Consider the following 27,640-nt stretch of genomic DNA (forward strand, 5'->3'; position numbering starts at 1 on the left):
GTATAAACTATGTTAATGCTTATCAGGTAACATACCATTCAAAATATTGAAGGGCACTGAATAAGCATTGGGAAGCATCATTAGCTGTCTTCATGCAACAACATTAATTCGTAAGTACCAAAACAATATCAGTATGTAGTTGAAAATGTCACCATGAACAAGCCAGACTGTAGATCTGTAGAAAGAATTTTAGACCAGAAATCTCAAAAAGTTTACATCCAAATGGATTTTGAAATATAAACGTAATAATGGCATAACGTTAAGATTACAAGGCAGAGTTCTGTGTTATGTCCTGAACTGGCAACATGCCATTTGTAGGAAGCAAATCCTATGTGTTGTTGTTGTAGTGGTCTTCAGTCCTGAGACTGGTTTGATGCAGCTCTCCATGCTACTCTATCCTGTGCAAGCTACTCTATCCCAGTACCTACTGCAACCTACATCCTTCTGAATCTGCTTAGTGTATTCATCTCTTGGTCTCCCCCTACGATTTTTTACCCTCCACGCTGCCCTTCAATACTAAATTGGTGATCCCTTGATGCCTCAGAACATGTCCTACCAACCGATCCCTTCTTCTGGTCAAGTTGTGCCACAAACTCCTCTTCTCCCCAACCCTATTCAGTACCTCCTCATTAGTTATGTGATCTACCCATCTAATCTTCAGCATTCTTCTGTAGCACCACATTTCGAAAGCTTCTATTCTCTTCTTGTCCAAACTATTTACCGTCCATGTTTCACTTCCATACATGGCTACACTCCATACAAATACTTTCAGAAATGACTTCCTGACACTTAAATCTATCCTCAATGTTAACAAATTTTTCTTCTTCAGAAACGCTTTCCTTGCCATTGCCAGTCTACATTTTATATCCTCTCTACTTCGACCATCATCAGTTATTTTCCTCCCCAAATAGCAAAACTCCTTTACTACTTTAAGTGTCTCATTTCCTAATCCAATACCCTCAACATCACCCGACTTAATTCGACTACATTCCACTATCCTCGTTTTGCTTTTGTTGATGTTCATCTTATATCCTCCCTTCAAGACACCATCCATTCCGTTCAACTGCTCTTCCAAGTCCTTTGCTGTCTCTGACAGAATTACAATGTCATCGGCGAACCTCAAAGTTTTTATTTCTTCTCCATGGATTTTAATACCTACTCCGAATTTTTCTTTTGTTTCCTTTACTGCTTGCTCAATATACAGATTGAATAACATCGGGGAGAGGCTACAACCCTGTCTCACTCCCTTACCAACCACTGCTTCCCTTTCATGTCCCTCGACTCTTATAACTGCCATCTGGTTTCTGTACAAATTGTAAATAGCCTTTCGCTCCCTGTATTTTACCCCTGCCGCCTTTAGAATTTGAAAGAGAGTATTCCAGTCAACATTGTCAAAAGCTTTCTCTAAGTCTACAAATGCTAGAAACGTAGGTTTGCCTTTCCTTAATCTTTCTTCTAAGATAAGTCGTAAGGTCAGTACTGCCTCACGTGTTCCAGTATTTCTACGGAATCCAAACTGATCTTCCTCGAGGTCGGCTTCTACTAGTTTTTCCATTCGTCTGTAAAGAATTCGTGTTAGTATTTTGCAGCTGTGGCTTATTAAACTGATTGTTCGGTAATTCTCACATCTGTCAACACCTGCTTTCTTTGGGATTGGAATTATTATATTCTTCTTGAAGTCTGAGGGTATTTCGCCTGTTTCATACATCTTGCTCACCAGATGGTAGAGTTTTGTCAGGACTGGCTCTCCCAAGGCCGTCAGTAGTTCCAATGGAATGTTGCCTTGTTTCGACTCAGGTCTTTCAGTGCTCTGTCAAACTCTTCACGCAGTATCGTATCTCCCATTTCATCTTCATCTACATCCTCTTCCATTTCCATAATATTGCCCTCAAGTACATCGCCCTTGTATAGACCCTCTATATACTCCTTCCACCTTTCTGCCTTCCCTTCTTTGCTTAGAACTGGGTTGCCATCTGAGTTCTTGATATTCATACAAGTGGTTCTCTTCTCTCCAAAGGTCTCTTTAATTTTCCTGTAGGCAGTATCTATCTTACCCCTAGTGAGACAAGCCTCTACATCCTTACATTTGTCCTCTAGCCATCCCTGCTTAGCCATTTTGCACTTCCTGTCGATCTCATTTTTGAGACGTTTGTATTCCTTTTTGCCTGCTTCATTTACTGCATTTTTATATTTTCTCCTTTCATCAATTAAATTCAATATTTCTTCTGTTACCCAAGGATTTCTACTAGCCCTCGTCTTTTTACCTACTTGATCCTCTGCTGCCTTCACTACTTCATCCCTCAAAGCTACCCATTCTTCTTCTACTGTATTTCTTTCCCCCATTCCTGTCAATTGTTCCCTTATGCTCTCCCTGAAACTCTGTACAACCTTTGGTTCTTTCAGTTTATCCAGGTCCCATCTCCTTAAATTCCCACCTTTTTGCAGTTTCTTCAGTTTTAATCTACAGGTCATAACCAATAGATTGTGGTCAGAGTCCACATCTGCCCCTGGAAATGTCTTACAATTTAAAACCTGGTTCCTAAATCTCTGTCTTACCATTATATAATCTATCTGATACCTTTTAGTATCTCCAGGGTTCTTCCATGTATACAACCTTCTATCATGATTCTTAAACCAAGTGTTAGCTATGATTAAGTTGTGCTCTGTGCAAAATTCTACCAGGCGGCTTCCTCTTTCATTTCTTAGCCCCAATCCATATTCACCTACTACGTTTCCTTCTCTCCCTTTTCCTACACTCGAATTCCAGTCACCCATGACTATTAAATTTTCGTCTCCCTTCACTATCTGAATAATTTCTTTTATTTCATCATACATTTCTTCAAAATCCTATGTAACTTGCATTAATTCTTGAATAAAAACCAGGAAGTTTGTGCCTAAGTCCAACTAACTTTATAACCATAAAAGTAATAGGGGAGCAAAATTAAAAATTAAAAGACAGGGAAGCTGCCTTCTACAGTTAACTGGCAATGTGCCTAACATACAAATCATTTAAGAGAGTCAGTTGATAAAAACATCAAAGTACAGAGTAGTTAATCCATTACTTTTGTTGGTGCTACTCTGTATTTTGCGGTTTTTATCAATTGACTCTCACACATGATCTATTTTTACATAAAGCACATCGCCAGCTAGCTATAGAAGGCAGCTTCTCTGTCTTGTAGTTTTTAACTTCATTCCCCAATTACTTTCATGGTTTTAAAATTAGTTGGACTTAGGCACAAGTTTCCTAGATTTTATTCATGAATTAATGCCAGTTACATAGGATCTGCTTCCTACAAATGGCATGTCACCAGTTCACGACATACCACAGATCTCTGCCTTGTAATCTTAACTTTATGCCATTATTACCTTTACATTTTAAAATCCATTTGGATGTAGATGAAACTTTGAGATTTCTGGTGTACAATTCTTTCTACAGCTCTACAGTCTGGCTTGCTCATGGTGATGTTTTCAACTAAATACTGATATTGTTTTGGTACTTATGAATGCATGTTGTTGCATGACAACAGCTAATGATGCTTCCCAATGCTTATTCACCGCCCTTTGATATTTTGAATGGTATGTTACCTGATAAGCATTAACATAGTTTATACTACACGGTTCAATGGCGGTGTCAAATGTTCACTTTTACATAAAGAATTGACTCCCCATTACTTTTGCTCAGGTGTTTTAAGGTGATTTTATATTCTCCTTGATTGCACATAATTTTCCTAGGCTGTATTTTCTATGTGTTACAGATATAAAGATGGTTGCAGATTGCAAGTGAAACTAGTTATTGAACTTTAATTATGATAGTAAAACTATGGTCTAGGCATTAAAAGTATTTACTTAAAAAATATTTAGTAAACAACATTTACTGATATTGACACTGAATGATCAGCTCGCAAAGGCAGCACAACACCACTTCATCAGGCAATGAAAGTGATTTTACATTCTTGGATTTATACTCTTGGGATTGGGGAGGAAGGCAGTACTTTAAAACAGGCAACATGAGGTGTTCTGAATGGTGTCGACTTAATGATTGGTACTTTGAGGCAGCAGCAAACTTATCTGTCCCTTACTATAGCTAATCTACTAGGGTACTCATAACATTCTAATTTACGTAAGTTAAGTATTAATCATGAGGTTGGTACATCTGTGGTACGAGGTGCCACCCCACAATGTCAGTTTGGTTGGTTTATTTAAAAGAAGGGGTGGGGGGGAACTCAATAGCTATGTCATTGATCCCTCATTCCGATTAAAATAATTCCACAAAGTTGGGAGTAAAATAATCGAGACATAAAAAACACAGCTGGAAGAAAGGAGAAAACCACAAGAATGACAGAAGGGCAACAAACACTAAATTGGACAAAATCAGACAAGAAAACCACAGAGAGACGTAAGAAACATGTAGAAGAGATCAAAACAAGAGTGCAGATTACCATGGCTGGCTGACCATGAGAATAAAAAGGAGAAGCCAGCCACTCTGCAACACATTAAAATCTCCACCCTAAAAGCACTAAGATGGAGGACACACAAGGACAACGGACATGCGCTGAAACTTAGATCAAACGATAAAACCCACGCTCATGAATGAAACGTAAAACTAAAGCTGCTGTTGAGGCACTGTCATCCAACACCGAAGATAGGGCGCTGGGAAAGTTAAAAGTCCGCCACAGAGTGGCTAAAAGTGGGCAGTCCATCAAGAGGTGGACAACCGTCATTTGTGAACCACAGCAACACCGAGGTGGGTCCTCACGGCGGAGGAGGTAACCATGCATTAGCCAGGTATGGCCAATGCAGAGTCAGCAGAGGACATCTGATTCCCTGTGAGAGGCCCGCATGGAAGACTTCACCATATTCGTAGTCTCCTTAATGACATGCAGTTTGATTTGAGTACTTTTATGCCATTCCGTCTCCCAAATCCAAAAAACCCTGCAGCGTTAAGGCAGAACGCAAGTCAGTTTCGGAGATACCCATCTCCAGAAGTGGTTTCCGCATAGCCTGTTTGGCCAGCCTGTCAGCAAGTGCATTACCTGGGATTCCAACATGTCCTGAGGTCCACACAAACACCATTGAAAGGCAGGACAGTTTCAGGGCATAGTTGGACTCCTGAACAGACGCTACCAAAGGATGGTGATGGTAGCACTCACCGATAGCTTGTAGGCTGCTCAAGGAGTCAGTACACAGGAAAAATGACTTGCCAGGGCATGAGTGGATGTGCTCAAGAACACGAGATATGGCCGCCATCTCTGCAGTGAAAACACCGCAGCCATCTGGCAAGGAGTGCTGCTCAATAAGTCCTCCATGAACATACGCAAAGCCTACGTGACTATCAGCCATTGAGCCATTGGTGTAAACCACTTCATGGCCCTGGTACATGTCGAGAATCGAGAAGTGACAGCGGAGACCCACAGGGTTAACAGAGTCCTTAGGGCCATGCAAAAGGGCATCAAAAACCAGTCCCAAGAATTGATATGTCTCCAATACATTGAGTCTATCGCCATTAAGGCAAAGTTCTGGGTCCGGATGAACAGTACGACGCCGACAGAAGTGCATGACAAACTACTTTGTAGCTGAAAACTGGAAGCCTGGGGTGGGGGGGAGGGGAGGGGGGCTCCCTGTAGGTGACACTCAGCAACTCCAGTACTGGAGCAGCAGTACGAAATGCAGAAGTCGTCTGCATACAGAGAAGATGAGACAGAGTGTCTGACAGCTGCTGCTAGACTGTTAATGGCCACTAAAAACAGAGAGACACTCAATACAACCCAACCGCCGACATACCATACGTTCCAGCAGCTTACAAACAATGTTGGTGAGGCTGATGGGCCAATAGCTATCCACAGCAAATGGGTTTTTATCGGGTTTGAGCACTGGAAAGATGGTGCTCTCCCGCCATTGGGATGGAAAGATGCCATCACACCAGATCCAGTTGAAGATGACGAGGAGATGTTGCTTGTAATCAGATGAGAGATGTTTATTCATCTGGCTGTGGATCCGATCAGGCCCAGGAGCTGAGTTGGGGAAATGTGAAAGGGCACTGAGGAGCTCCCACTGTGTAAATGGGGCATTATAGGATTCACTGTGGCGTGTAGTGAATGAGAAGATGTTCCCTTTCAGTGCCGTTTGAGAGTTGAAAGGTTGGGGGGTAATTCTCCGACACAGAGGCCGAGCAAAGTGCTCGAGCAGAGTGCTCACGCAAAGTGCTGGGCAATCCCGTTTGCATCGGTAGGTAACACGCCATTTATGGTAACACCAGGAACAGCTGTTGGGGTCTGGTACCCGAATAGACATTTAATCTTTGCCCAGACTTGGGAAGGTGACGTACAGCACCCAATGGTCGAGACGTATTTCTCCCAACACTCCTGCTACCGTCATTTGATAAGTTGGTGAATGCGGGCATCGAGCCGTTTAATGGCTATGAGATGCTCCAGGGAAGATGGCCGCTTACGCCGCTGTAGAGCTTGCCAGTGCTCCTTAATTGCTTCAGCGACTTCTGGCGAGCACCAAGGGATTGCCTTATCCTCAAGTACCCTAAAGAACGAGGGATTGCATTTTCTGCTGCATAAACAATTGTTGTAGTCAGCTGCTCAACCACCACATTAATGTTACCATGTGGGAGAGATTAAACAGTGACAGCAGTGGTGAAAGTTTCCCAGTCCGCCTTCTTTAAAGCCCATCTGGGTAAGAGTCCATGGGCCTGATGCTAGGGCAGTGACAGGAAGATGTGGAAATCGTCATGTGCTCTCCAGTGGATAGACGGGGGAAGTCCTGAGCTGCAAAGTGATAAATCGATGTCCGAGTAACTACCAAGAGCCACACCGAAATGTGTGGTGGCCCCAGCATTTAAGAGGCAGAGGTCGAACTGAGACAGTAAGGTTTCGACATCTCTGCCTCTGCCATTAAGCATGGTGCCACCCCACAAGGGTTATGGGCATTGGAATCTCCCAAAAGTAGGAAAAGTTTACGGAGTTGATTAATCAATGCAGCTAATACATTCAGGTGTACTGCACCATCTGGAGGAAGATATACATTGCAGACAGTTATTTCCTGCATCATCATTATTCTGGCCGCCACAGATTCAAGAGGCATTTGAAGGGGCACAGGTTCACTACAGACTGAGTTTAGGACATAAACGCAAACTCCACCTGACACACTATTATAATCGCTATGGTTCCTGTAATATCCCCTATAGCCATGGAAGGCAGGGGACCGCTTTGCCGGGAACCAGGTTTCCTTCAGGGCAATGCAAGTAGCAAGTGTAAAGCTTAACACTTGCCATAGCTCAGTCAGGAGGTGGAAAAAACCGCCACAATTCCACTGGAGGATGATGTGATCATGAGACTGGTAAGGCATGGAACACTCAATGAGGTAGTCTACGCCTCAGGGTCACCTGCTGCCACCAGATGAGTACCTGTGTGATCGACATCCATTGTGTCTGAGTGTCTGGTGAGATCTAGGTCCTCAGCGGATGCCAAAATCTCCACCCTATCCTCAGACACAGAGCTTGTAGGTAGTGGTGGTGCGGGTGCCACCACTATTTCCTTGGTCTTAGGGGTTTTCTTTTTGGATTTCTCTTGCTGCTCCTTGGGTTTCCCTGACTGGGAGGACTTTACTGGCTCAATTGCCGGGAGTGAGGAAGAGCATGAAGCCCTATGAGCAGCTGCTTTTGGGCTCTTCAGCCACTGGCAGGCATCGTCTTCCTCACCAGCAGAAACCTAGGAAGGGAGTGACCCAAGGAACCCCTTCCTAGCGAGAGAAGCTGAAAAAGACTTACGTTTCTCCAACTTAGAAGTGGGGACGGACGTCCTTGATGGTTAGGGGGTGTTGCTCCCGAAGTCGGTGGTGTAGGAGAAACAGGGAAGGAAATGCCTCCCACCATCAAGGGGGCAGGTGTAGTCTTCTGGCTCTGAGAGGTGACTTGGGTTGGCAGAGCTGATAGTGTCAGAACTGTTGTAGCGGCAGTGTAAGACAATGTCATACACACGGGTGCATGCGTTCAAATTTTCTCTTAGCCTCAGTGTAGGTCAGTTAGTCCAGGGTCTTGTACTCCATGATTTTCCTTTCTTTCTGGAGAATCATGCAGTCTGGTGAACAAGGCAAGTGGTGTTCTCCACAGTTGACACAGATGGGAGACGGGGCATATGGAGTATTGGGATGTGATGGGCGTCCACAATCTCGACATGTAATGCTGGAAGTACAGCGGGAAGACATATAGCTGAACATCCAGTACTCAAAGCACCGCATTGGGGGAGGGATATAGGACTTTACATCACAGCGGTAGACCATCACCTTGATCTTCTTGGGCAATGTATCACTCTCCAAGGCCAAGATGAAGGTACTAGTGGCAGCCTGATTATCCCTTGGACCCCAGTGGACACGCTGAACGAAATGTACACCTTGTCATACTAAATTGATGTGCAGCTCATTGTCAGACAGCAAAAGAAGGTCCCTGTGAAATTTGATAGCCTGAACCATATTTAAGCTCTTATGGGGCGTGATGGTTACAGAAACATGCACAAGCTTGTCACAAGCTAGTAATGCCTGTGACTGGGCAGAGGATGCTGTTTTGATCAAGACTGACCAGGATCTCATTTTAGACAAGCCCTCCACCTCCTCAAACCTGTCCTCTAAATCTCCACAAAAAACTGAGGCTTCATTGTCATGAAAGATTCCCCATCAGCTCTCGAACATACAAGGTACCAGCATGAATAAGATCCGCTGTCATCCTTAGCCTGACGTTCCTTCCATGGTGTGGCCAGGGAGGGGAATGATTTTTGAGCTCGTGAACGCTTAGAGACTGCTGGGGTTTCACCACCAGCAAGAGACGATTGACTATGCTTCGTCGCGTGTCACACCCAGTGATACCACCCACTCCGACCAGGGGCCCTCCCCACAGGTGCCACCCAGCAGCAGCAAAGGCCACCTGGCAGGATGGCCATTGCCGGGAGTCCCGATGCCCCAGGGTGATGGGCATCTACTCCTTGGCATACACAGGGAGTTAACAGTGCAGGCATCAGAAGAGCGATCCCTGTGTGGTCAGGGGGCTACAACCAACAGTGCACAGGGCAGCCCCATCACAATGGACTGGCTACCATGCTGGATATCAGGTGCAAAGTAGTCCACGGCCATCGCTGATGCAGAAAGCGACACTGCTTAGTGAATGGTGGAAAACGCACCCAGGAAGGTGTCCTTGCCTAAGAGATGGAGAATGGGTGGGACTGCAATACGATGACAAGAAAGGGGGCTAAAGGTCTCAATGCACAATGGACACAATGCACCATGTAAGGCACCCTTCCCCAATTGGCTCGCTCTTTGGGAACATTTTGAAGAATGGAGGTCAAACCCTACAGGTGACCATCACATAAATGCTGAAACGTGTGAAACTCCTTTTAGTTGCCTCTTAAGATAGTCAGGAATACTTCGGGCCTATTCTTACCCCCAGACCTGCAGGGGATACAGAAATGCGTGACACATAACTTTGCAGCTGAAAATTGGAATCTGTGGGCTAGAGCCCATGACTGTACCTTGTGAATGGCTCCCTGTAGGTGCCGCTCAACAACACCAGTACTGGATGAGCAGTACAAAATGCAGAAGTCACCTGCATACAGAGAAGGTGAGACCAACGGCCCTACAGCTGTTGCTAGACCATTAATAGCCACAAAAAAATAGAGAAACACTCAATACGGAAAGCTGCAGAATGTCATTTTCCTGAATATGGGTGTAACTACGGGAGGCACAGACCTGGACACGGAAAGGACAGAGCAACAGGAAGTTTTGGATAAAAATTGGGAGCAGGCCCTGGAGACCCCACTCGTAAAATGTGGCAAGGATATGACGTCGCCAGTTCATGTCGTATGATTTTTGTAAGTCAAAAGAAGGCAATCAGATGATGGCATCTGTAAAAGGCTGTTTGGATGGCAGATTCAAAGGACACAAGATTATCAGTAGTAGAGCAACCCTGGTGGAAGCCGCTTTGACATGGAGCCAGTAGCCCATGTGACTCCAGGACCCAACCCAACTGCCGACACACCATATGTTCCAGCAGCTTACAAAGAAAGTTGGTGAGGCTGATGGGCTGGCAGTTATCCATGTCAAGCGGGTTTCGACCAGGTTTGAGCACCAAAATGATGGTGCTCTCCCACTATTGTGATGGAAAGATGCCATCACACCAGATCCGGTTGAAGATGACGAGGAGATGTCACTTTTAGTCAAATGAGAGATGTTTACTCATCCGACTGTGGATCCAGTCTGGCCCAGGAGCTGTCTCAGGGCAATGTGCAAGGGTGCTGAGGAGCTCCCACTCTGCAAATGAGGCATTATAGGGTTCACTGTGACGTGTAATGAACGAGAGGACTTTCCCTTCTAGCCGCTGTTTGAGAGTGTGAAAGGCTGGGGGGGGGGGGGTAATTCCCCAATGCAGAGGCTCGAGCATAATGCTCAGCAATGTGCTCAGTAGATAACACGCCATTGATGTTAATGCCAGGGACACCTGTTGTGGTATGGTACCAAAAGAGACATCTGGTCTTTGTCCAGACATGGGAAGCTGACGTATGGCACCCAATGGTCAACACTTACCTCTCCCAACACTGCTGTTTCCGTTGTTTTATAAGCTGGTGAATGCGGGCACGGAGCCACTTAAAGGCTATCAGGTGCTCTACGGAAGGGTGCCGCTTATGTCACTGTGGAGCTCACCAACACTCTTTAATTGCCTCAGTGACTTCCGGCAACCACCAAGGGATTGTCTTTCGCTGGGGGCACCCTAAAGAAAGAGGGCTCGCGTTTTCTGCTGCAGAAATGATCACAGTAGGGACCTGCTAAACGAAAAAATCGATGGCACCATATGGGGGAGATTCAGTGGTGACAGCTGAGGCGAAGGTGTCCGTGGCAATGATGGCAGGGGAGAGACAGAAAGATGGGGAAGTGGTCACTACCACACAGGTTATCATGTGCTCTCCAGCAGATAGATGGGAGAAGGCCAGAACTGCAAACCGACAGATCAATGGCCAAATATGTGCCACGTGCCACACTGAAAATTGTGGGGGCACCTGTATTTAAGAGGCAGAGGTCGAGTTGTGACAGTAAATTTTCGACCTCCCTACTTCGGCCAGTAAGCACGGCGCCCCCTCATAAGGGGTTATGCGCGTTAAAATCTCCCAAAAGTAGGAAAGGTTTAGGGAGCTAATCAATCAGTGCAGTCAATACATTGAGGGGTACTGCACCATCTGGAGGAAGATTTACATTGCAGACAGTTATTCCCTGTGTCGTCCTTATCCTCACAGCCACAGCTTGAAGAGGGGTTCAAAACGGCAAAGGTTCACCACGTACTGAGTTCAGGATATATATGCAAACTCCACCTGAAACTATTATATTCACTAGGGTTCTTGTAATATCCCCTGCAGCAGCGAAGGGTAGGGGTCTGCACTGCTGAGAACCAGGTTTCCTGGAGGGCAATGCAGAAAGCAGGTGTAAAGCTTAACAGTTGCCATAGCTCAGCCAGATGGCGGAAGAAACACCGCAATTCCTCTGGAGTATTACGTAATCAGGAGACTGGGAAGGCATGAAACACTCAAGGTGGCAGTCTATACCTCCACAGGGTCACCTGCTGCCACCAAATGAGTACCTGTGCGATTGACATCCATTGTGTCTGAGGGCCCAGCGAGATCTAGGTCCTCAGCGGACACCAGAATCTCCACCTAATTCTCAGGCACAGAGCTTGTAGATATTGGTGGTGCGGGTGCCACCGCAGTGCCTTGGTTCTTGGGGGTCTCTCGCTGCTCCTTAGTTTTGTCCGGATGGAAGGACTTCACTGATTCTGTCTCAGGGACTGAGGAGGACCGTGAAGCCCTACAACCAGCCACCAGTGGTTGCTTAAGACACAGGCAAGTGTCAGCTTTGCCACTGGTAGGAACCTGGGAAGGGAATGACCCAACAGAGCCCTTCCTGGCAAGAGGAGATGAAGAAGACTTACGCTTCTCTGGCTGAGAAGTGGGGACTGATGTCCCCAATGGTTGGGGGGGGGGGGCGAGAAGGGGGGGGGGAGGTGCTGCTCCTGAAGTAGGTTATGCAAGAGCAAGAGAGAGGGAATTGCCCCTTACCAGTAAGGGTGGGCAGGTGGAGTCTGACGGCTCTGAGAGCCAACTGTACGCAGCAGAACAGAAGATGGTAGAACCACTGTCATAGCGGAGTCGTAGGTTGATGTCCTATGCACAGCATGTAGCCTCTCATATTTTCTCTTAGCCTCAATGTAGGTCAGTTGGTCCAGGGTCTCGTAAGCCATTATTTTTCTTTCTTTCTTTCTTTCTTTCTGGAGAATCCTGCATTCTGTTGAGCAAGGTAAATGGTGCTCTCCGCAGTTGACACAGATGGGAGATGGGACACAGGGAGTATTGGTATGTGATTGGTGTCCACAATCCCAACAGATGACACTGGAAGTACAGCAAGAAGACATATGGCCGAACTTCCAGCACTTAAAGCACCACATTACAGGAGGGATGTATGGCTTTACGTCACAGCGATAGACCATCACCTCGACCTTCTCGGGTAATGTGTCACCCTCGAAGGCCAAGATGACGGCACCAGTAGCAACCTCGGACCCTAGTGGACACGCCGGATAAAACAGACACCTTGTTGCTCTGAACTGGCGCAGAGCTCATCATCAGACTGCAAAAGAAGGTCCTTGTGAAATATGATACCCTGGACTGTATTTAAGCTCTTGCTGGCAACAGAAACATCCCCCGCCTTGTCACAGGTGATTAGTGCCCCTGACTGGGCAGAGGATGCTGTTTTGATAAAGACTGACCCTGGTCACATTTTGCACAAGCCCTCCACCTCCCCAAATTTGTCCTCTAATTCCTCCACAAAAAACTGAGGTTTCATTGACAAGAAAGATTCCCCATCAACTCTCATTCATACAAGGTACCGGGTTGAATAAGTTTTGCTGCCATCCTTAGCCTGGCATTCCTCCAATGGTCTGGCCAGGGGATGACGTACTACGCTTCATGGCGTGTCATCCACCCTGATGCCATCAGCTGCAGCAAAGGCCACCTGGCAGGATGTCCATTGCCATGATTCCCGATACCCCAGGGTGACTGGCATCTACTCCTTGGCATACATGGGGAGTTAACAGTGCAGGCATCAGCAGAGTGATCCCTGTGTGGTCAGGGGGCTACAACCAGCAGGGTACAAGGCGGCCCCACCACAATGGACTGGCTACCGTCCTGGATATCAGGCACAAACAAGCTAAGTAGTCCATTATCGTTGACAGTGCAGAAAGCGATACTGCACAGAGGATGGAGGAAGAAGCACCCAGGAGGGTGACCTCGTCCAACAGCTGGAGAATGAGCTGAAGTGCAGATCCACATCGACGAAGGATGTGAGAGGTCTCAGTGCATGATGGACACTATGCACCATGTAAGGCACCCTTCCCCAATTGGCTCGTTCTTCGAGAAAATTTTGAAAAATGGAGAGGTCAAACCCTACAGGGGACCATCACATAAAGGTCAAAACAAGTGAGACTCCTTTTAGTCGCCTCTTACAACAGGCACGAATACCTCAAGCCTATTCTAACTAGAGATGGGGAAACTCGTTAATCCTTGGGCACTAGTTCACTGGGGATCGCTCTTTTCTGGAAACCGTTCATTTTTACATGTTCACCATTCATTTGTGCATGGTATATGGGTCTTATTAAAAATTGAAAATCAGTAGTGTATGCAACTGAAGATGGAAGGCATGGAGTGGGGTCACTTGCCTCCCCCCCTGCAGTACAGAATTTTTATTCATTACAGAATTCTCACGCACTTTAAGTAATTTTCATGATTCTGCAAAACCTTTTGTTTAGCCAACTGTAGCATTATGTAGCTGATCACAGTGAAATAATATAAGGTGACACACGAAGAACTGGTATCTAATAAAGACTGCTCGCCAATTACCCACGATTTGTTGACCTCTACGAGCAGGATAGTTAAACATGTAATAATTAGGCGGTAAGGAAATAACAAAAAAGATAATGCAAACAACAACTTTGAAACAATAGATGACGATTGGTGGGCGACAATGAGCAGTCTAGTACTCGGGGCCAATTTTTCGTGGGCCACCCTGTACCACTGAAATAATACAGTAGGAGTTATCATGGAGCACGGGCTTCATTCAGTTGTAATTCGGTCTGCCTTCCATAACAATGAACATGCTGTTTTAACTCAGATCAAAAACGACGGAAGATGGCCACTCGTGTGTGCCGTGCTGACTTGCTTTGCATGTGTAATAACAAAAAAACCTGCCTTTCTACAAGTATGTCTTCTGCTGTTTACCAAAGTAGTGAAGTAAGCTGACATGCCCTTTTGCTACCTGAAGAGATGTACGTATTACATACCAATAATTTTTATACAATTTATATAATTATAAAACACTTTTTAATTACCGGTCATGGACACTGAATAGAATATGAAAAGAACCAGAAGTCCTGAGTTCAAAAAAGGTTTGCAACAAATCTAGAATGGGCGCATGCATCGAACGAAACTAACAACTCGATACTGAACTAACTATGAGCAGTCGGCAGTGGAAGTGTGAGTGGCCATGCGAAGAAGGACGAGTCCAGCCAAGGGAGACTGAGACCGAGACCAAGACAGACAGCTGGGAATAGGACCGAGGTTGGAACGAGACCGGACGATGTGCCATTGCGGGAACGAGACTGGCCATGTCCCATTCCTGGGAACTATAAGTAGAAAGCCGCGACCAAATTGAACTATGAAAGACTGTTCCTTAGAATTTGTTCCTTAGAATTTGTTCCTCACTCCTTCCGTTCATCTTGGTGAACCGTTCCTTTGGACCTGTTAGTTCGCAAACAACCCATCTCTAATTCTAACCCCCAGACCCGCACGGGGATCACACTGTCAGTATTGGCTCTTGAGCAAAAAAGTTTGATGACCACTGCCTTAGACCGTTTTGATCTCCAGAAAAAAATGCTACTACATTAAACACACATTTACTCCAAACCAGATTATATAATGCATTACAGATGAATTTATTCTGCAAAAAGGAGGGAAAAATAATATCAAAATTATATTGTTACATCCTGGGTAGAATATAAATAATGAAAGACATGATGGTCACAGTATATTGATAATTTTTACTTATGGACGGTCCATAAGTAAAAATTATCAATATACTGTGATATTACACGCAACTGAGGAAGACAGGACTACAAAAGTTGAAGATGATGTTATCACTTTCCATAGAGACTAGGCACTTAGTAGTGTACATACAAAATCATAATAAGAAGAGTGCTGAACTTCCAGGCAATGACATCCTTTAGAGTTAAGGAAAAATGAAATATCATGTAGACCTGATAACGCTTCCTCATGAACACTTACATTCACATTCCATTATATTACCTTTCATTTATGCGTGACAAGTAATAAAAATTTCACATTTTATTGTGATATACAATATGCAATATTAAGTTTTAAATGGACAGTGGCTCACAGCATACAATACAGATCCAAGGCTAGTATTCTGAGAAATAATGTTGAACAAAAGGAGTGGAAAATTAGAGTTTAACATGACCAGGTCATCAGATATGGCACACTTTCCTAGATTTCTACTGTCATACAAAGTATGATATCTGCTCAGAAAGTTGTTTCTTATATTTACCATTTTGTCAATTTTTTTAAGAAATGTGTTTTACAGTATTCACTGTCCAAAAGCAAGTCAGAGGTACTAAACAGTAATTTACTAGTAAACAAATTCAAGAAAATGGAACATCTTTCATTAAACAGAAAAACAAAGTTCCTTTCTAGAAAAGAAATTGCTGCACGTGTTTAATTATCCTCATGGGTTCAATGCCACTGTTCCACAGTGGGCATTAATTAGTTTTATCAGACTGCTCAAAAGCAAACAAGCAGATAAGAAACGTGGCAGAAAGCCAAGAGGTGAGAGTAACACCAGACTTTGGCCAGCACAAAATAGATTGATCATGACTAAGAAGACATAACAAAAGCACTACATAAATTGTTAATATAGCTCATTAACCAAATTTCACGAAGATGCTATTCCTCCAAATAACTTGCCCCAAAGTCAATATTCTCCATTACAGAATTCTGCAGAACATGTACACTTAGTTTCCAAAACTTCATTTGTATTTTGCAAGTTTACTCACCTGTCCACAATGAACTAGCAGCCTTAAACCATGAACCATCATTCCCATAATAAATTTCACTGAAGGATGCCATGCAAATTGAGATGAACTTCAGACAGGAACGCATGGACTCACAGAACTGCAATGTAATACACGTTTTGTAATATTTATCAACAGCTAAATAATCATGAGACATTTGTTAGTTATCAGTACTTTTATTAGGATTATCATACACTGAATACTCTAAGAAAGGTCACTTTGGAGAAGAGTATTTCTTCGGTTATGAACTCTTAGTGAGGATCAGGATGTCTGGTTTTACCTCAGACACACACAATCTGAAAACACCAAAGACAAAAATCATGAACTAGACAAAGCAAAATAGCTGCATCTATATTTATCGTAACAAGAATCACATTAATAACCTGTAATCATCTTTGTACCCCTTTCTTTATCAGTTCTTTATAACTTACACACTCATAGAAGCTTTCTAAAATGTCTGTGTGTTTTCCCTTCACTTTTTCTCAATTCTGTTGTAGCCAAACTTCCTAGTCACTGGACTAGACAACTATCATTTCTGTGAAGATACATACTTTACCTCTTTCCTCATTCTTGTAGGTTTAATTTTAACAATCAATGAAATTATGACATTAGCCTGTAGATGATGTAGACTTCCTCACAGTATTGTGTATGGGATAGTACTCAGGTTGAGCTGAAATAACATATTTTGATTAAATGAAGCTGACAACAATAAATCAGTGTCAACTTGGCAAAACCAAAAATTTCCACAATGCATAAATTAATATCTCTTCCAAAGCAATGTTCATTCTAAGATTACTGACGTGTGCAATTTGTACTAAACATCTTTCATGTTAACACTACCAAGCAATAATTTTGCACACATTCAGAAGAAAAGATGGAAATCCAGCATACAATGACTGTTAAATTTTACTTATTCATTTTAGAAGAGGAAAAACTGAGATATACAAATTCTGAAAAAGATCACAGAGTGCATAATGAAATAAATACAAATCTGTAAACAACAAACAACTTGATTAAACCTTTGAGTTATAAGCATAGTCAGGACATCATGTTGCAACAATCTGATGAATTTACTATTAGTCATCTTTAGGTAAAGACTTTTCCTGAAGAGGACAAGTAGGAAACTCATCGAAACATTGCAACAACAGGATGCCATGACTCAGACGATAACTCGAAAAGATTTCATAAATGAAATTTCCCAAGAAAGCCTGCATTACCATATGATAAACTAAAGAGTAGGACATCAAACAGGCCACTCTTAGCAGGAGTGGCACCACAGGACATTTTAATTTCTACTGTCTATACTTTTACAAATAAATTCATAAAACTTTGTCAAAATGACCAGAAAAGGATTCAGGATTCACACTGTTAGGAGTGGAAACATAACTTCCCCCCCCCCCCCCCCCCCCTTGTGAAATTCCATTATTTTTTCACTTACTACTGGCTGCATTTGTTGCTGTAGGTACACTTTTCATCAAAAGTAAGAGATTCTTTGATGAATTTTCCACAGCATACAAACCATACTTACAGGTGTATGGAACTCTAGAATTTTCCAAATCTTTTAAAAACTGTAGTAAAAATTGAGATAATTAACTATAAAATTTGAGCTTTTTCTAAACATCAAGTTTAAAATGTAACAGCTAATTCATTTTTTCATAAACTAAATAAATTCTAGAGTTTCATACACCCGTAAGTATAGTTTGTATGCTGTGCAAACTTCATCGAAGAATCTTTCTTACTTATGAAGAAAAGTGAACCTATAGCAACAAATGCAGCCAATAGTAAATGAAAAAATGATGAAATTTCACATGTAAAAAAATTATTTTATTACATTTTTGAACTTCCACCACTATGAGTGTGAATCCTGAATCCTTCCTCGTCAGGCTGACAAATTTTTATGAATTTATTTATAAAAGTAAAGACAGTGGAAATTAAAATGTCCTGTAGTGCCTCTCCTGCTCGAAGTTGACTTGTTTGATGTCCTACCCCCCTTAATGGGGGATGTAATGGATTTTGGTCCAAAAAATTGACTTTCCAAAAATATTATTTTATGGTAACAGAATCTTCCGTCAGTTCTTGGTAGAACAACATTATAATAAATGAAAAGCACCAGATTGCTTTTGTTCTACAATATTACTTTTATTGTTAACCGGTTTTCGGTTTACAAAGCCATCTTCAGACATTTACTGAGTATTATCACCAAAGAAGTTAAATGTTTGCAAACAACATTGGAAGAGAAGTAACACATCTAGACTGAAATAGAAACATACAGTAACATCTTTGCAATGAAAAAGTAAAAGTTGAACAGTACATAAATAACAATGGAGAAGACAGGAAAAGCTTTAGCACAAAATAGGAATAGCATGCCTACATAACAGTTTCTATTAATAAACGAAACTAATAAAATAAAATAAAATTAGTACTAGACAAGGCTACATCAGGAGGTATGAAACATGGAGAGTGATACACAAACCAATTAAAAGAAGAGACAATTATCAACATAACTACAGCATACATAAGGAACTTAAGCAATATCAATAAGATAAACCAAAATAAATAAACGCAGGAAAATTGAGGTGTTTGAGGGAACCTACAGTTTGAGAGTGTGGTGGTACTGCATTTTAACAATAACATTATAATCAAAGCAGTGGCTATGTAACAGTTTTCATTAAATACATGAGCAAAGTAAAATATGAACAGTATTTGATGAGATAACTACAAGGGGTGTTAAACATGGACAGTAATACAAGTACCAGTTAAAAGAAAGCCTTAACTATTGAAACTACAGTCTATGTGGAATACAAAGACAACTTCAACAAAACAAAAGAACTTAATGAATACAGGAAAATTGGAATATGTAGGAAGAGAGAGTGTGGGATGTAACTGGTACTTTTATTACTGTCCATGTTTAACACCCCTTGTAGTTGTCTCATCAGATTCTGTTCATATTTTACTTTGCTCATTTATTTAATGAGAACTGTTACACATCCACTACTTTGATTATAATGTTAATGTTAAAATGCAGTACCACCACACACTCAAACTATAGGTTCCCTCAAACACCTGCATTTATTTATTTCTGTTTATCTTATTGATGTTGCTTAAGTTCCTTATGTATTCTGTAGTTATGTTGATAATTGTCTCTTCTTTTAATTGGTTTGTGTATCACTCTCCATGTTTCATACCTCCTGATGTAGCCTTGTCTAGTACTAATTTTATTTTATTTTATTAGTTTTGTTTATTAATAGAAACTGTTATGTAGGCATGCTATTCCTATTTTGTGCTAAAAGTTTTCCTGTCTACTCCATTGCTGTTTATGTACTGTTCAATTTTTATTTTTTCATTGCAAAGATGTTACTTACTGTATGTTTGTACTTCAGTCTAGATGTGTTACTTCTATTCCAATGTTGTTTGCAAAAATTTAACTTCCTCGGTGATAATACTCAGTAAATGTCTGAAGATGGCTTTGTAAACCGAAAACCGGTTAACAATAAAAGTAATATTGTAGAACAAAAGCAAACTGGTGCTTTTCATTTATTAAATATTATTTTCTTGATCTACACTGTTTAATCTATATTGTGTGGGAATTTCATCATGAAAGCAGCTTCAGAAATGCTTTTAAATTGTTAAACTGATTATCTCTGCACTGGTGGCCACACTCACCAACATTTGGGAAACTGCTTGCGTCAGCTGAATTTTTGTCGGTATGAAGCCTGTTTTCTTTCGATATCTTTGGCTGACAGCTCTATCTTTGGCTAAAAACTTTCTTGCATGTGGTTTATTTACAGTTTGACAATACTAACCATACGTTAGTAGGTGGAAGGTTTTATTTGCAAACCTTTACATGGAAGTCAAGATTTACGCATAACGGGTGGTGGAAAAACTATGTTTAGGCTCTGGAGGTTTCATGGAAATCAGTTTACCAACAGAAAAGAGGAAGCAGCTCAACATGAAGAACAAAAGCTCTAAGCTACATCATCGAAATTTGGGACAGGAGAATTGTACAGGTGCGTGAATGATGTTGATATGGATTCCACTGGATTCAGACTTATTGATTTAGAGCTTCTCTTCCAGGCTATGAAGTTTTCATGTTAATGTGTTAGCTGTAAAAATACAGAATGCATGATTGTTGTTGAAGAAAGAAGAATGGGAATAGCTTGTGATTTTAAATTAATTTGTAATTCATGTGGCTATGATTTTCATTTTCCTCCTCCAAAAAAACTGACACTGGTAGCAATGAAATGGGTTCAAATGGCTCTAAGCACTATGGGACTCAACATCTGTGGTCATAAGTCCCCTAGAACTTAGAACTACTTAAACCTAACTAACCTAAGGACATCACACACATCCATGCCCGAGGCAGGATTCGAACCTGCGACCGTAGCAGTCGCGCGGTTCCTGACTGAGCGCCTAGAACCGCTAGACCACCGCGGCCGGCGGTAGCAATGAAAGCAATTTTAGGTTAGCACATGCTCTTAGATACCTTGGACATGGCAGGGAAGGGGGTAATTGTATGGTTTTCTGAACAAGCCTCCACCTTGTGCAAGGTCTGAAAAAATAAATAAAGAAATGTCTGATGCTGTATGCGATACTGCCAAACTTTCTGTGAAGAAAGCAGTGGAGGAATTGGTGGAAATAAAGCAAAAAAGAAATAGGTCCTGGGGTAGATATTCATGACAGTGAATCTCCTACAAATGTTACTGATATTTGTGTCTCTGTAGATGGGACCTGGATGAAAAGCGGACATGTCTCCGTATAGAGTAGCATCTGTTATTGGTATTGACTCAGGTAAAGTTTTAGATGTGAAAATTATGTCTGAATACTACCACCAGTGTGCAACAAGGAAAATGTCCAACAATGAAGACAGTGAGAAATTGTGGCAAGAAAAGCATGCACTAGCATGCTCTAAAAATTATAATGGCTCAAGTGGGGGGATAGAGGCTACTGCAGTTGCGAGGATGTTCTCCAGATCTGAGGACCAATATGTTGTTAGACATACTAAATACCTTGGTGTTGGGGACTCTTCATTCACAGCTGTAACAGATAAAAATCCGCACAATACAACAATAGAAAAGTTGGAATGTGTTGGCCACATCCAACAGAGGCTTGGTGGTAGGCTTCATTGCTTGCTGAAAGAGAAGAAAGATGAAGTACTTGAGGATGGAAAACCACTAGGAGGAAAAGACAGACTTACTCAAAGAAATTGATTCTCTTCAGTTATTTTATGGGAGAGTTGTTAGGAAAAACACATTCAATTTAGAGGCAATGATGCGTGCAGTGGGCAAATTTTTTCCCACAAACTATCCACTGAACAAACATCAATGTACAATCTGTGTCTGAAAGACGATCGGCGTAAGTTCAACAACAGAAATGAGATATATTCACATAAACACTCATTACCAGAACCTGTTATGCATGCAATTAAGCCCACATTCAGGTGTCTTGAAATCCCTGATTTACTGAGGAGGTGTCTTCATGGAAAGACACAAAATGCAAATGAAAGCCTCAATAGCTTAATTTGGATTAGATGCTCAAAAAGGACAGTCTGTGGACTTTAAGTACTCAAAATAGGTGTCTATGATGCAGTTTTATAATACAACAGCAGAAATAGTAGAGTGCTGAAGAAAGATGGTATAGATCCTAGTGTGTTTACGACAAAAGCATTTAACACCATCGACGAGAGCAGGGTCAAGAAAGCCACCAGGTCAGTGTCTTACTTGCAAATACAGGCCAGGCAGATTCGAAGAGGAGAGAAGAGAAACCTGGAGGATGAGGAGTACCAGTATGGAGGATTTTAAAATTGAGGTAAGCTTATTACTTGTAGAAGTATGAGAAGAAAATCTTTGAACCTAATTTTCTCTGTTTTACATTTTTTACATTATTAGAAGCCTTTTCTCAAAAAGTATATGCACTAATGCTATGAAATTTTCAGGAACTGTTTGCAACATGTTGCTCTCTCCCTGGAACTACAATTACATTCTGATTTTTACATGATTGTATGTAGAAAAAAAGTTAATTTTGGATGTGCAAAATTAAAAACTCTGTTAATGATACAATTTGTACCATAAATTAATAACTGTAGTTCAGTGGTCTTATAACCTTCTCATGACAATACAATAAAATTTTCAGATTAATTGCATGATTAGAATTTGAGTGATGGCTTTTTATATAAAAGACAATAAAAAATGTTCGAAAATGTTCAAATGTGTGTGAAATCTTATGGGACTTAATTGCTAATGTCATGAGTCCCTAAGCTTACACACTACTTAACCTAAATTATCCTAAGGACACACACACACACACACACACACACACACACACACACACACACACACACACACAAGGGAGGACTCGAACCTCTGCCGGAACCAGCCGCACAGTCCATGACTGCAGCGCCTTACACCGCTCAGCTAATCCCGCGTGGCAAAGGCAATAAAAAATTCAGATTTCTGGCAACATATTAATCCTGCATGTTTTATTGTATTTTTCCATTAAAAACAGCTCTTTTGCTTTACACATGCAAATTTTAGATTTGTACACTAATAAATATGGCTGTAATGATTTTTTAAAATAAATGTTTACATTTTCCATTACATCCCCCCCTTAAGTGTCTTCACAAATTCTCCTATTTTTTTGTACACAAGGAAACAAATCTTTAGGTTGCAACAAGAAGGATAAATTTACCTACTGATAGCAGATGTCACAAAGTAAGAAATCTTAACATTTTTGTGACAGATTCATCTCTACCATAGCCCAAGGTCTAGGTAAGATTGAAGAGGCCTGTTTGGCTGAGAGTTGGCAAGCCAGAAAATGTGATGTCATGAGAATAATTGTTGTTGTGGTGCATCTGCTACACATACTGGATTCTGACGAATCATTTATGTCCACCATTTAAATGAGTTTCTTGGTGAAAAATGACAGGCAGTATCTAAGACATTAACACAACAACAACACAACAGTTCTCTTATGATAAACTCTGAAAATACGAATTGGCAAGCAAACTACCATAAATCAATAAAATGCATTTCTCTGTCAGGCAACTGAAGATAGAAGCAAAGTAACTATGTAAGTAGGTAAAAATTTAGGGATTAGGGGGAGATTAAATAAATGTAAGTGATAAGAAGCACTTCGTAATTTCAAAAATCCATCAACCTTTAAAGATTCACAAGCAAAATAAAACATTTAATGTAGTGAAAGAAAGGTTAGGAAGAATTTTTAAGATCTTCAGGGAAGAAGGCAGAGAAGATTTACAAGCATAAACATGAAACTTAGCATTCCATTTCAGCAATCTTCCTAATTAGCACAGAAATAAAGCATTATGGTGAAAAAATCAACAGTTTTAGTATCAGAGTTACCTGCAGCCCAAGACAGTACCCATAGAAGCAATACATGTTGACATTTTCTGCTTGCCTCAATAGTTCTTCTGGTGAATGTTTGTCAGCCGGGAAGAGCTCTCCAGGGGGTGACCATGATAGGAGGGTATGTATATGTCTGGCAACAGTTCCAAGTGATGCCAGCACTTGCCCACATGATTCTACCTTGCTAACAATGACAAAAAAAAAAATTAAAAATTACATAAATGAAATGGTTGGTTGTCGAATCGCGTAATTGTGTGTGTGTGTGTGTGTGTGTGTGTGTGTGTGTGTGTGTGTGTGTTTAACACAATGGAGAACAAATCGATAGATGCCAAGTATAAACACTTAATGTAAAAATCATGTGAATGTAGTTAAATTTCTGAAAATATATGAGAAATATGTGCCAATTTTGATAAATTTGTGTAATATGGAAAATTACAATAATGAGAGAGCATGGGAAGCAACTACTTTATACTGTGATAAGCTAAAAATTGCGGTAAACTACTGCTACTGCAGAAAGCAAGTCACAAAAGATGTCTTCTTCTTCTTCTTCGGTTATCAACCCACAGGTTGGTTGGCAGCAGCACGCCATTCCGTTCTTTTGTCAACTTTCTTCTTCATATCTGCATAGGTCTGGCACCCGATGTCATTTATTACTTGTTGAATGTAGCTTAATCTAGGTCGTCCTCGGCGAGTTCTTCCTTCAATGATTCCTTCTAATATTCTCTTAATGAAATTGTTATGCCGTAAAATGTGACCTATGAAGGTTATTCTTCTTTTCTGTATATTTCGCCAAAGAGATCTGTTTTCTTTCACTCTTCTGAGGACATCTTCGTTTGTAGCCTTGTCTCGCCAGCTGATTTTTTCCATTCTCCGGTAGCACCACATTTCGAATGCCTCTAATCTTCTCTTTTCTTCTTTTCCACTAGTCCAAGTTTCACATCCGTAAAGGGCTGTACTCCACACATAGGTTTTCATGACTCTCTTTCTTACGTCTAAACTAACATTTCTACTCGTCAGTAAGTTTCTTTTTCCATTGAATGCTATTTTGGCAAGTTGTATTCTGTTTTTAATGTCACTTTTGCTCCTTCCATCTGCTGTTATTTTGCTACCTAAGTAGTTAAATTCTGTAACCTGCCCTAGTTTCTCTCCCTTTATTGTTATTCGTATGGGTTCATTGTAGTTCAGGGCGCCACTCACCATCACTTTAGTCTTTTTCTTATTTATTTTCATTCCATACTGTTCTTTTAAGGTGTTTTCCATTTCATTGAGTGCGGCTTCTAAATCTTCTTTCCTTTCTGTAATTATGGCGATATCATCTGCATATCGCAACATATCTATTTTCATTCCGTTAAGTTTTATTCCTACTTCAATATTCTCTCTTATTTTATCTATTGCTTCTTGGATATATGCGTTGAAAATTACTGGAGATAGTGGGCATCCCTGTCTCACTCCTTTCCTTATTCTTGCTGTTTCTTCTTTGTTTTCCTTCTTAACTAAGGCTGTTTCATTTTGGTATATTTTAAAGATTATCCTTCTATCATTATATTTCAGACCAGCCTTCTTCAGAATTCTAAACATTTCTGGCCATACAACATTGTCAAATGCCTTTTCGAGGTCTACGAAGGCTATAAATACTTGTTTGTTTTTGGAAATTTGTTTCTCAATTATTAGTCTTAAAGATAAGATTGCTTCCCTCGTCCCTACACCGCTTCTAAAACCGAATTGGTCTTCACTTAGAGTGCTATTCAATTGGTTTTCAACTCTTTTCAAAATTATTCTTATTAGAATTTTTGATGCGTGTGAAAGAAGACTGAGTGTTCGATGGTTTTCACAGTCCATAGTAGATGCTTTCTTAGGTATGGGGAATATGATGCATTTCTGATAGTCTTCAGGAACTTCACCTGTTTTGTATATTTTCTGTATGAGTTGCAGTAATGTAGCTTTCATTTTGTCTCCTGATTTCTTAATTAGTTCAGAAGGTATATCATCAACACCTGCCGCTTTCTTATCTGGTAGTTCTTTTAGTGCTTTTTCAAATTCATCTTTCAGAATTGTGTCCCCTAGTTCTTCTTTCTCTACTTCTTCGCTTAATTCTATCATATTATCTGTTAGAGGGTCTCCTTGATATAGCTCTTCAATGTATTCTTGCCATCTCTTCAGCGTGTCATATCCAAATAGTACCTTGCCCTCTTTGTTCTTTATAGTTCCTGAAGATTTTACTTTCCGTTTAGCAAAGTTTTGTTTTATTGTTCTGTAGGCCAAGTCAGTTTTTCCTTTAACCATGTTTTCCTCCACCTCTTTACAAATGCTGTTGAGGTAATTTTCTTTTGCTTTCCTAGATTCTCTGTTTATTTGGTTTCTAAGCTTTCTATATTTGTTTTCGCTTTGCTCGTCAGAGGCATTTTTGTATAGTCTTCTTTCTTCCATTAGACAAATTATTTCAGGTGTTATCCACTCTTTCCTGTTTACAGGTTTGGCTTTCCCAATAAATTCTTCTGCTGCTTTATGTATGCCTTCTTTGATTTGTTTCCACTCCTCGTTAGTACTCCCGGGAATAATGTTTGATGCCATCTCATCAGTTTTCCGTGCATAAGGGATCACTAGTTCTTCAGACTTTAGGTTATCTCTGTTCCATACTTTGTTCGTTTTTCTCTCTAATCGCTTGAGTTTGAGTAAGCATTTCATCATTACAAGGTTGTGATCACTATTAATATCCGCAGACGGGTAGCTTCTGCAATCCTTGATTTGGTTTTTAAAACGCGATTTTACTAATATATAGTCGATTTGGTGTCTTCTAGTATCTCCTGGGGCTTTCCACGTGTACCTTCTTCTTTTATGGTGGTTGAAAAGGGAGTTCGCTATGACCAACTTGTTTTTGGCACAAAATTCAATTAGCCGGCTTCCTCTTCGTTCCTATCTCCTAGACCATATTTCCCTACAATTCCGTCAACTTTCTCTTCTCCAACACTAGCATTCCAATCTCCCATTATAATTAAGTTCTCTTCACCTTTAACATAATTTATAACTTTGTTGATGTCTTCATACACTGTTTCTATTACATCGTCTTCTTCTGCCGATGTCGGCATATAGACTTGTACTATTACCGTGTTCTTTGGTTTGGTTCCAATTTTGACTAGTATTATCCTAGAGTTAAATTGCACATATCCTGTGACTAGATTCCCGAGTTTTCCTTTTAGAATTATTCCAACTCCACCGATTCCAGTTGTTCCTTGGTTAGTACCTGTATGAATGATACGATAATTTCCTGATCTGAAGTCTCCTGGTTCAGGCCATCGCATCTCAGATATTCCTATTATGTCTGTTCCCATTCTGTCCATCTCTAGTTTGAGGTTCTCTAATTTCCCGCATTGGAGGAGTGTTCTTACATTCCATGTTGCTATTTTTAGTGTATTCTTCAACTTTGCCTGACCTTCCATTGTCCCCACCCGGAGATCCGATTGGGGGACTATTACTCCGGATTTATGTTTAACAGAAGATTCTGGCATGGTGCGCTACTGATTCTTGGGATATCTTGAGTGATCTTTAATGGAGTGGTTTCCCGTTGCCTTCTCCATCCTATGCCGTTGACTGTGAAGTTCTTCCGCCTTTAGGAGCAATTTCTCACTCCAAGGACAAGAGAGTGCCCTGCCTCTATCCGCTCATCCGCTCTCTTTGAGACCGTTGGCACTTGATAGGGGGGGTTTCCTTATCCCGGGAAACATTCGGTCGTCAGAGCCTCGTTAGCAATAACAGGGTGTACCGTGCAGCAATCCTTAGCTGCAACTCGGGTAGGTGAGGTTGACATTTGTACAGGAGAGGCTGTTAGAGTCGCTTCACTGTACCTCACTGTACAAAAGATGTGAAGTGTATAAAATGTAAAGTGGTACACCGTTAGTTGTGCTTAAGCTAGCCCAAGCCAAAAAATTCGCTATGTCAAAATTCTGTGAGGAAGAATTAAGTCGAAATGACTGGAAGGGCCAGGTAAACAAACTAATTATTTCGGACATTTTTACAAGATAAGACTGCTTGTTTTACCATGCTTATATGCAGAAATAAAGAAAGCAAATAATTTATGCTGGAACTCTACCAAGGCTTCCCCATGCACACTTCC

The 27,640-nt window shown here is 41.2% G+C and overlaps 1 protein-coding gene across 2 annotated transcripts in view; it reads right to left on the bottom strand.

The window, feature by feature from the left end:
- LOC126236952 (hormone-sensitive lipase) overlaps window positions 1-27,640 on the bottom strand; it is a 114,268-nt gene that overhangs the window by 79,330 nt on the left and 7,298 nt on the right. For both annotated transcript variants that reach the window (XM_049946649.1, XM_049946647.1), the window contains exons 2-3: window positions 23,527-23,713; window positions 16,154-16,271 (exon numbers count right to left, since the gene is read on the bottom strand). In XM_049946649.1, coding sequence (XP_049802606.1) covers window positions 16,154-16,271; window positions 23,527-23,713 — 305 coding nt within the window. The remainder of the gene's footprint in view (window positions 1-16,153; window positions 16,272-23,526; window positions 23,714-27,640) is intronic.

The sequence above is a fragment of the Schistocerca nitens genome, chromosome 2, assembly GCF_023898315.1.
Source record: "Schistocerca nitens isolate TAMUIC-IGC-003100 chromosome 2, iqSchNite1.1, whole genome shotgun sequence".
In the NCBI taxonomy this organism is placed as follows: Eukaryota; Metazoa; Arthropoda; class Insecta; order Orthoptera; family Acrididae; genus Schistocerca; species Schistocerca nitens.